Source organism: Helianthus annuus, chromosome 6 (assembly GCF_002127325.2).
Source record: "Helianthus annuus cultivar XRQ/B chromosome 6, HanXRQr2.0-SUNRISE, whole genome shotgun sequence".
Taxonomy (NCBI): Eukaryota; Viridiplantae; Streptophyta; class Magnoliopsida; order Asterales; family Asteraceae; genus Helianthus; species Helianthus annuus.
Genome location: NC_035438.2, coordinates 55,815,018 through 55,825,555, shown reverse-complemented (window position 1 = coordinate 55,825,555; position 10,538 = coordinate 55,815,018). Strand labels below are relative to the sequence as shown.

At 35.5% G+C, this 10,538-nt stretch overlaps 1 protein-coding gene across 5 annotated transcripts; it reads right to left on the bottom strand.

The window, feature by feature from the left end:
• Positions 1-200: 200 nt before the first annotated feature.
• On the bottom strand, positions 201-9,498 carry LOC110878913 (F-box/LRR-repeat protein 15). Of its 5 annotated transcripts, XM_022127306.2 has the most exons (17): positions 8,805-9,491; positions 8,443-8,641; positions 8,228-8,360; positions 5,999-6,098; positions 5,453-5,921; positions 5,271-5,369; positions 4,707-4,795; positions 4,520-4,628; positions 4,256-4,426; positions 3,835-3,987; positions 3,410-3,570; positions 3,115-3,313; positions 2,156-2,577; positions 2,022-2,085; positions 1,456-1,542; positions 1,302-1,368; positions 201-327 (listed from the first exon to the last, which is right to left on the bottom strand). In XM_022127306.2, exons 1-16 carry the CDS (start codon positions 9,089-9,091, stop codon positions 1,303-1,305), a joined length of 2,808 nt encoding a protein of 935 aa, XP_021982998.1. In that variant the 5' UTR covers positions 9,092-9,491; the 3' UTR covers positions 201-327; position 1,302. The 5 variants fall into 5 exon arrangements, with proteins under 5 accessions (XP_021982998.1, XP_035830661.1, XP_035830662.1 ...); XM_035974768.1 differs by lacking the exon at positions 201-327 and having other exon boundaries at positions 1,141-1,368; positions 9,351-9,498; XM_035974769.1 differs by lacking the exon at positions 201-327 and having other exon boundaries at positions 1,141-1,368; positions 4,520-4,619; positions 9,351-9,498.
• Between the last annotated feature and the right edge of the window lie 1,040 nt (positions 9,499-10,538).

Genomic DNA, 10,538 nt, shown 5'->3' with positions numbered 1-10,538 from the left:
GTTGAAGGAGCTTTAAGCTTTTAGGTTAGGAGCTTGAAGCTTTTGGTTGAACGCTACTACTAGTAGCGTTTAGAAGGAGCTACAAGCTTTTAGGGAAAATATGACTATTTTAACCTCTAAAAATAAGGAACTTTTTAATGCACCAACTTTCTAAATTTTTAGTGATGTCCATTTTGGTCATTTTATACATTTAATTAAAAGCTCCAGCCACTCTACCAAACACCAAATATATCTAGAAAGCTACAGCTACTAGCTACCAGCTACAGCTACCAGCCACCAGCTACCAGCCTCCAACTACCAGCCACCAGCTAATTTTGCCAAACATACCTGTAATGATAGATTGAGATGTAAATAACATACTTTGTATAAGGTACACAATTAAATTCTTTTTAGTAAATTTTTAAAATTGTTCTTTTTATGTAACATGCTTGTAAAATGTTCCACTTTTGTACATATAACTCAATATATTCAGAAAAACATATTACCATTATGCATATTTATGTACTGATACAATATATACATGCATTTATATAAATAAATTATGAATATATATACACACATATACATATAAAGGTGAGAGATAGAAAGAAAACTCATTAATTAAGAAAACTAAGAAATCCAAATGAATGGACTTCCTTTTGCCACGTGTTACACCTTTTTACAGACTGTGCGTGTAACAGTTTTTGCAGACTTTCAGCTGTTACACGTAACATGTGACAACCTCTGGTTATTACATGTAACACAGTCTGCAAATAGGTGTAACACGTAACAAAATGAGATCCATTCATTTGGTTTTCTTAGTTTTTTTAACCGATATAAGTTTTCTTCCTATAATTGCCATACGTATATATAAACTTCTTTTATGCATTTAAGAGTGAAAACATATGCAAGATATTAGCTGGTCCCCTTCAAATAATTCTAGCCCCATGCAGCACAATGATGATATATACATTTATTTTAGTTGGCTTGTACAAGCAAACAACCAAGTCACAGGAATGACCCACATACATATTTCCAATCATTGCACTCTATACCCAATTTTATTTCATGAATTCAAAATTTATATCAAACAAAATACATAGATAAATCATTTTGGCATAAACTTGTTTTTGTTTACAAAAACTAATGTCGGAATTCTCATAGATTGAAAATTGTTTCATTAAATAAAACAAGTAAACGATGTTCATCAATGGAGTAGTTTTACATAACATGGAGACTGTTTATTAACCCCTAAAAATGTAGGAATTGAAACAAACAACACAAAAAGTAAATGGCATAATATTGTTTTCAGAGAAGCTTTCCTTAGCTGAATATGCGTTTCAAGCTCGGGCAAGCGGTCCGTAATCTTCCCATGCCTGTCGAGATTATCTATCGCGCGCACAAAATTTCAGAAAATAAGCAATTCTTACAGATGAAACAATATGCTTTCGAAAACAAACTTAACTCGTGACTTACCTTTTGACAAAAGCGGACGTCTAGTGTCTCGAGCATGTTACACTCCGATATCGCGGATTCAACTGCTTCTTCGCTAATATTGCAGGACTAGTAGAGAGAGAGATGAATAAGTCTCGGAAAATGAATCACCGTAGAAGGGTGTTCATGATCCGGTTCGGCCGGTTTTTACGAAAATTTTTAGCCGAACCGCTACCTACAGTTTCGGAAAAAGACAAACCAAACCAGCCGGTTTTAGCAGTTTGGTGGTTTGAACCAATTTTTTAATTCCTTTTTTGGAAAAGCCTTAGTAAATTGTATTAAAATTGTTCGAAATATAAAGATAGTTCATAAATATAAAACATATACATAATTATATATTCCTAAAGTGAAAAAAAAAAAAAGATGACGCATGCCCGTATAACTGTCAAACCGCCAAAACGAAACTGTGAACTGAACCATACACATTTCAAACTGACCGACTTGCTTCGATTTGAGTGATTGGATTGGTTTCAATGGTTTATCAACGCCCCTAACACTTTGTAATTTGGGTTGTACCGGAAAAAAATGAGAACTAATATGATGCATACCTGCAGAAAGAGGCTAGTTAATCTTGGGCAGTCGAGCTTCAAGATTTCCAAAGAGCTACAGTTGCTGAAGTGGAAAGCATGTAAAAATTAGCCTGTTTAAGTTATTAGAGCATTACAACAATAAAATATAATACCTGAGATTGAGAAAGCATAAATTAATACAGGCCACATCAACTTCTTTCAAATATGCAGATAGCGAAATGTTTAACGATGACAAATTAGAAAACCGAGCGACTGACGAGATGAGTACTTTCTTGATATTTGGACAACCAACACAGTTGAGATTTTGTAAAAATCGTTGAGGCTGGTTAGAGCCCATAGATGATAGATATGCCCAATCAGCACTAAAACTCCAGTTTAGGTCATGCATATTCACGCACCCGTTCAAACTGACGTGAGTTAAATGAGTACAGCAAGCAAGAAGCTCCTCTATGGAAGCCTGGCATAAGGTCCCGTACGATAAGTCCAATTCCCGCAGGGTCGGGAGAGCCGCGTCTTTGTAAAGAGGTTCGAGTGATGTGTCGGTGAGATACTTGCATGCTTGTAATTTCAAAATCTTACAAAAAAAACAGTGAAACTCATAAGCCAAAGACCAGAAATATAAAATAGAGTAAAATATCCTTTTCGTCCCTGAGGTTTGGCCAGTTTTGCAACTTTCGTCCAAAGGTTTGTTTTTCCACATCTGGATCCAAATAGTTTAGAATCTTGCCATTTTCATCCGGCTCGTTAACTTATCCATTTTTCTCCGTTAAGTCGGGTATTTCCGTCTTATTTGTTAACTTAAAGGGCAATTCGGTCTTTTTCACTTTATGTACAAGCATTTTGCATAATATACAAGTATTCAAAATACCCTTAATGGAGAAAAAAACGAAAATACCCCCGACTTACCAGAGAAAAATGGATGGCGTTAACGAGCCAGATGTAAGTGGCAAGATTTCAAACCTTTTGGATCCAAATGCGACAAACCTTTTGGATCCAAATGCGACAAACCTTTGGACGAAAGTCGCAAAACTGGCCAAACCTCAGGGACGAAAATGGGATTTTATTGTATAAAATTAAACAAAACAAAAAAATCAGCATCCAGAAATTAAACCTTTAACTGTGGACAGGAGGCAAATACAGGCTGCAAGTTGGTTAAGAACGTGTAGGAAAGATCGAGCGATGTCAAATTTTTAAGCCGGCGGAGAGACAAGAGTCCGTCAGAACCAATAGATGAACATGACATTAGAATTAGCGATTCAATGAGGGGACATGAGGCGGTAGTTGCAGATAAGCAGTTGTCCTTTAGTTGGCTGCATGTATGGATCATAATGCATTAGCATCTTATTAATTTATTATTCGCTAATTTCAGTAAATGGATATGAGGAAAGAAGGACGAATTTAATGACCTGCAAAAGGAAGCATCGAGAGATGTTAAAAGCGGACAGTTTATAAATGCCTCTGATATGACACCGCACCCCTTCAGTTCAAGTAACACCATAGATGGTGCTTCGATCTTGAGTGCATTTAGTTTAGGACATATTCCTAAATTAAGAGATCGCAGACCAACCTGCAAGAAAAAATTGGGAGAAATTTATCAGATGCATTATATATACAATCAATGACTTGTCAGAAATGTTATTTAAGGCACACCACTTGCAAAAGATTTCAGATAGTAAAATGCTTAGGATCAAGTTTTTGAGAGCTTTGACACGTGAACATTGACTAGATGACGTAACAATATGATAGAGCCATTGAATGAGATAAATAAAGTTCAGATCGTAATAATATTCAATCAAGATGCCAAGACAGAATTTATGATTGGTTCACTTACTGGACTAAAGATTGCTCTTTCAAGATGATCACATCCAGCCAACGACACTTGCTCAAGATAAGGGCAGGTTAGTTCAATAGAAGTAATAGCACGGCAACCAGCAAGAGAAAGGCTAGTTAATGAGTTGCTAGAAAATTTCACAGCCGTCAAGCTCTGAACCAAGAAAGAAAACCAAATCAGTATATAAAAACACAATAGTAACCCAACATTATACGAAACCGAATGCAGCAAAGAATAAGCAACAGCATGGGACATCCATTACGGTTAAACTTCATCTCATCATCAATAAACGGGACCCAAATTGAGAAAATCATTCTAAGAGAATATAAAGTATCCACAAAATTCATAATGTCAAACAGGAGAAAAACATATATTAACGTTAATGAAAACTTAGTAAGTGCATGAAAAGTGAGTTAAATACCTCACAGTTGTCAAGAATTAAGGATTTGAGCATGGGGCACCCACTACCATCGCTAAAAACGTCACATATTGAATTGGTCAAAGATTCACAATCTGTGAGGTCAACTTCTTCTAGACCTTGACATTGCAGCTCTAATGAAGTTAAGCTATCCTGTTTGTGCAAAACTAGTTTCTGCATAATAACAATAATTCAAGCATACAAGATTACATCAGAAACTCAGAATTCAAATAGAGAAATACGACTAATTAAACATTTAAACCATACTTGCAGTGAGTTTGATACAATGTTGATTCGCTGGAGTGCAGGACAGTTAGAGACTTTAATGGATGATAATACCGCACTTCTTAAACTCAAGTCTACAAATCTGCAATCACTTTAACAATGGGAATTAATTATACTAGAAGAATACGTCTCTCATTAAGGATTTGTAGTTTGGTTTACAGATTTATACTTTCGACAATGCACAAGCCTGATATGCTGCAATCGAGGAAGATCCAAGAAGACTGATGTCAATAAACTACAATTGTCAAGCTCCAAAACCTGTGGGGGGAAATACACAATAAACAAAAATTACAAATATAACTTATATACTATAAATATGTTATTTTGTCAACATCAAACACCTTTAGCCCCTCAATTTTAATAATAAACAACTTTAGCCCCTCAATTTTAATAATAAACAACTTTAGCCCCCAACTTAAATAATGACATGTTTAACCCCTCAACTTTAATAATAAACAGCTTTAGCAACTCAACTTTGATATGATATGTTTAACCCCTCAACTTTAATAATGACATGTTTAGCCTCTTAACTACATCAAACACCTTTAGCCCCTTAACCACTTAATTGATACAACTTTAGCCCCTCAACTTTAATAATGACATGTTTAGCCCATTAACTAAAACATCAAACAACTTTAAGTCTCATGATTTGCTTATTTTTATCTACGTTTCGAACCCGCTAGTTAAATAAAAAAACTAGTCAAAGTTGCAGAAGTTAGCCGCCAATTCTCACCTCCAACATATAGCTATGTGATATGGCAGCCATTGAAGCAGAAGTTATGCCTTCACAGCTATGAAGCTTGAGAACCGTAAGCATTGTTAACCTTACAGACTTCAAGCAAACAAAGAAGGGTATATTATACAAACACATGGCCAGCATACTTGAAAAATCATATATGGACCGACAGTTATTACCTCAAGAGAAATGTTCGGACAGTATGATGCGTTCAGAACATGGAGATTAGTACAACTTATGGAGATTTCACGTAGTGTTTCGTCGCTAACACAAGAACAGTTGGACACGTCCAATGACTCCAAGAGAGGGCATGATGTCACTGCTGACCGGATTGCAGCATCTAGAAGTTTATGACAAGATCCTATATCGAGATCGCGCAGAAGAGGGCAGTTCAGTACAGCATGTGCCATGCTGCTCCGCTTTAACGACAAAGTCTGAAGTTGTGGGCACCTGACCGATATACGGACCACGCGGCATTTCACAATTTGAATGTGTCGCAAACTATCATGGTGTATCGGTATCTCCTGGATGCCATTACCAAGCATAGCATCAGTCACGATCAAACTCTTTAACATAGTGCAATCAGTTAATGCTTGGAAAAATGTCTCCCCTAACTGTCCTTTACCCAAGGTTAAAGACTCAAGATTCCTGAAAGATAGTTAAATGGATAACCAGTGAGATGACATTCGATAAAAAGATAGTACTGAATGATGAACAGTGATCACCTTAAGGAAGAAATTGTCTGCATCACAAGTGTGTGAATAGCTGGCGACCCATTAATGTTTACTTGAGTGGCGTTTGGATATCGGTGGCACATATCTTCAACTGCAAAGACCATATATTACGAGGATTCTGTAATTGACTATAAACCAAATTATAGCACAACAACTGTTTGGGACTATATGACTATATCTATAATCGGTGTTGTCAGAATTAAGCATTCCCTGTGTCTTGGTTCATTTGATGAGAATTATAGTTCGAAATCGTTAACAAAACAAAATTCTCGGAACTGTCGTATCTGGATATCACTTCATTCAAACTGGTAAAGAAAATGTTTTACTGTGTAATATAATCGTTAAAAAACGGACCAACTCAACGACAAAAATAAACGCTCAAGCATTCTACTATGCAAGTATGTAGATCAGTTATATATATTAAAGAAAAACAATAAAGGTCCATTAACAAAGAAAAAATCTCTAAACTGTCCTTGTATCAGGATGTCACTTATTTTAAACTGGAAATAAAAATGTTTTACTCTGGATCAAGAGCTATAAAGGACCAACTCGACGACAAAAATGCACGATCAAGCATTCTACTATGTAGATCATTTATATATAAAAGAAAACCAATAGTGGTAGAGAATACAACTAAATAGACATAGTTGCATATAGATTCCGAACAGTTGAGCACGCAGAGGAAAATACAATCAAATAAACACAAACATATATACATTCTGAGCACACAAAGCCTAGCAACATGTAATATCAAAACGATTGCATTACATAATAATTAGTACTATCGGTAGAACTCTATGCTTCTCTGCCTGCATCGTGCCCACAAGTCGCATATACACTATGAGAACATTAAGATAACAATTTCATGGTGACCATTAACTTGTAACTATTCCATAAATATAATCAAACAAACATATTTGCCATGTGACTGCAACAGGTACAGAAAAATTGCCTAAGCTCTATATGAACTTATCTGCTCGGTACCAGAATACATAACACTCCAAAACCGCCATTAATTGAACTCATGAACAGACCGCCTAAATTATCCTAAACAGTAAGAACTCCGTCACTGCAGTTTAGTTCCAGATCCTATGCCATGCAGCATAGTTTTCACGATGTGTCACAGATGGTTCTCAAAATGACCTCATGTTTGAAACAGAACAGATTCATTCTCAAAATGACCTCATGTTTCAAACATCACCTTAAGAATAATACGATTAAAAATATAACTATCAAGACAGAGGTACAATACATCACCCTAAGAATAATACGATTAAAAAATATAACTATCAAGACAGGTGCAATACATCACCTTAAGAATAATACAATTAAAAATATAACTATCAAGACAGAGGTCTCAAAGCTTAAGAATAACTGAATGAATATTACAAATGCAAGCACCACTTATCAACTTTGTACAACTTTCTCGGTAAATGAATCACAAAGCCTAACAATCAACATAATATAACAATATATCTTAAAGTGCATTAGCCGTCGAATGCTAAAAAGTGGAGTTATACAGCACTACTATGATTCACGATTACTTTTGCAAAGAACTAAGCAACCATCTATAATTCAACGCTGATATACTACTTCAAAAACACCGATAAAGTGAAACTTGACTTTGTGATATCAACGTATAGCCTAGTTTGGCGTGTATGAAATTAAGAGGTGAGTACACGAATAGTGATAATACATACAATAAGTTAGATGCTAAATAGTTCAACATTTAAACAACAGGAATTAATTTCACAACCTCCAAATATTAAGAAAACGGTCACATGCTTATCAACGAACTTTTTTTGCGCCACTGAAGCACATAACTGTCCAAATGAAGACAGTCACATGCTTGTAATCTTTTACCGAATGATTTTATATGATCAAAGATATATACATGTGCATTGTGCAACATAACCATGATATTTTGCACATCTGTGGTCTTTCTAAAACTGGTGCATCTATCTAATCTGTAATCTCCACTTAACACCTATCTAACTAAGTAAAAAAAAACCCTTCTAGCATAGCCCAAAAAAAGAGCCCATGCCCTAAATATGATCTACCAGATACTGTAAACTTGACATCTACTGGACATGTGTTCTGCTAGAGACAATTTCATTTTGTAGCTTCCGATTTAGGTTGTTGCAATCTTATTTTACCAAACCAACAATTCCCCAGGTGCATCAATACATTGAAAAACCAAAATAGTATGAGACTGCTTACATTGTTGAGGAGATATGTTCCTGTTCTCAAAATTTAACACCCTCCAGAAATCTTCATGTGCACTAGCTGCGCGCCACTGCCTGCAAACCTTAGCTGCTCCACAAAGACTAATTTGGTCCAAGAAAGAAAATACCTAACAAGCCAAAACAATAATCATCAGCTCATAGTTGACAGTACCAATAAAAATAAAAATAAAAGAGAAGAGCAATATATACCATATGCAACAAGTCATCTGTAAGATCCATTCGAATTTCTCGATCATCCATATCTTCCTCCATTGGACTCCGATCATCATCCGATAACAAACAACCGTAGTTACCTGAGCTATCATGTGTTCTCTCATACTCTGTGTCAATCAAACTAAACGACATACTTCCTTGCAAAGTAGCAGCTTGAATAAAGCTACCACTATCACTGAAACAAAAAACCTCCACACTATTAATTATCAGGTTAAAACCAAACGAAAAGGAATGAATTAACCGAACACCTTCGGATTACGAATTGTCGCAAACTCTTCCATATCAAAATATCATTTTAAACCCCCTAACAAAACAAACTACAAAGAAAAAGTTCTCACAGTGCAGTAGACTGAGCTTTGTGACGTTTACTATGCGAATCGCGATCCAAACCGCCTCTTTCAACCGCACCTGATGAGCCGGAAGACTCTCCTCCCAAACTCAAATTCAAATTCAAATTCACATCCTCAGTAGTACTTTTAGACCTCAAATCATCTTCATTCCTTGAATTCACCAAACTTTCAAACCCTAATTCTTCGAAATGTCCTATTTCCTCCGATTTTTCACTCATCGTGTCTATTATCTTATGTTCTTCTTCACCGAAACATAATAAACACCAAATCCTCATGCACGAACAAAAAAAACCCTAATTTGCGAACTTTATTTATAAAACCCTAGGTTAAGATAATAAGATCTCACATACTATCCAAATTTATTTTCAAAAGAAATCTAAACGCTACAAAATGCGATGAATTCGCATTTCACAGATCGAAATAATTGCTCCGATGAAATTTATTCGTACGATTAACAAATGAAACTGTAAGAGAAATGGATAAATATATGTGCGTTTATACACGCAGGAGATATGTAAAGATGAGGTGGTTTACAGGTGCAGATCAGATCGGGTCGGATCGGATATCTCTCCGGCGATTGCTCGGTGGATCACTCGCTTTCTCGGAGATTTGGGGTGTCGACTGACGAATCCAAAATGGAATACTCTCGAATATTTTTCAGTTATTTTCGAAATATCTATATGCGTTTATATCACACTACTTTTTTTTTAACCCGTCTAACATAAGAATCGCCGCGTACTCCGTACGCGGCATCCATTGGTTGAAAGGTAGCCCATGACAGCTCAACCTGCACGCACGGAGCCCTTAGCCCATCATGCCACCAGTTCTGGGGAAACCCGACCCTGCACCCGCCGGAGGACACGACAATGCAGAGCCGGTAAAACCCGGATGGATCAGGAATCGAACTCGAGACCATTCGGCCAGAAGTCTTTCCTTCATTTCCCCATAACCACTGAGCTATAAGCGCAAGGTTATTTATATCACACTACTAATACCCACGATTTCGCGGTGTTGAGAAATGGTATGTTTTTTTATTTTTAGAAAAGAAAATACGATTATACTGATCATAAAGAAACTGTACGCATGAACTTATTATGAAAATCTGAAGTTGAAGATCAAAATACAACGAAGTATCGTACTATAAATCTAACAAAACCGAAAAATAAGTAAATGAAGGAATGGTCTTTTAAAACCACTATAAATGCAACAACTTTATATGACACTAGGTTATCACCCGCGAACTTCGCGGGTAGAAACATTAACTTTATATTAATCGAACTATGTCATTAAATAAAATAAAAATACATGTTTTCGAACATAATTTTTTTTATAATTGTTTTGAATTGAAAGTTGTAGTCATTGGGTTGCGAGTAAGGTCAGAAACTTCGGGCAAGAACCAGAGGCAGAAACTTGCCTCATTGAATGACCCAAGAAACAAAAAAAAAACTTTTATTTTTTATAATAAAATATACGCATGGAGTTGTTCGAACCTACAAAACAAACTCATTTAATTAAATTTAGAAATTAATTAAAAGTTTACATAAGAAAATATAAACAACAAAAACTTTATTCATTAAATATACATTATATATTTTTTTAACAATCATGACCAATCGAAATATAACAAATTAATAACATGGATATTAATATAGTGTTGATTGTTCCCATTTTCAAATAATCACTTGCTTATTAAAAAAATCCATTAACTTTGAAGGCATTAAA

Excerpts from the sequence above, each read along its gene's own strand:
- LOC110878913 (XM_022127306.2), bottom strand. The coding sequence starts at position 9,091 with ATGAGGATTTGGTGTTTATTATGTTTCGGTGAAGAAGAACATAAGATA. Across the intron at positions 4,427-4,519 it reads TTGTATCAAACTCACTGCAA|AAACTAGTTTTGCACAAACA; the intron begins GTATGGTTTAAA and ends GTTATTATGCAG. Across the intron at positions 3,571-3,834 it reads AAAGAGCAATCTTTAGTCCA|GTTGGTCTGCGATCTCTTAA; the intron begins GTAAGTGAACCA and ends TTTTTCTTGCAG.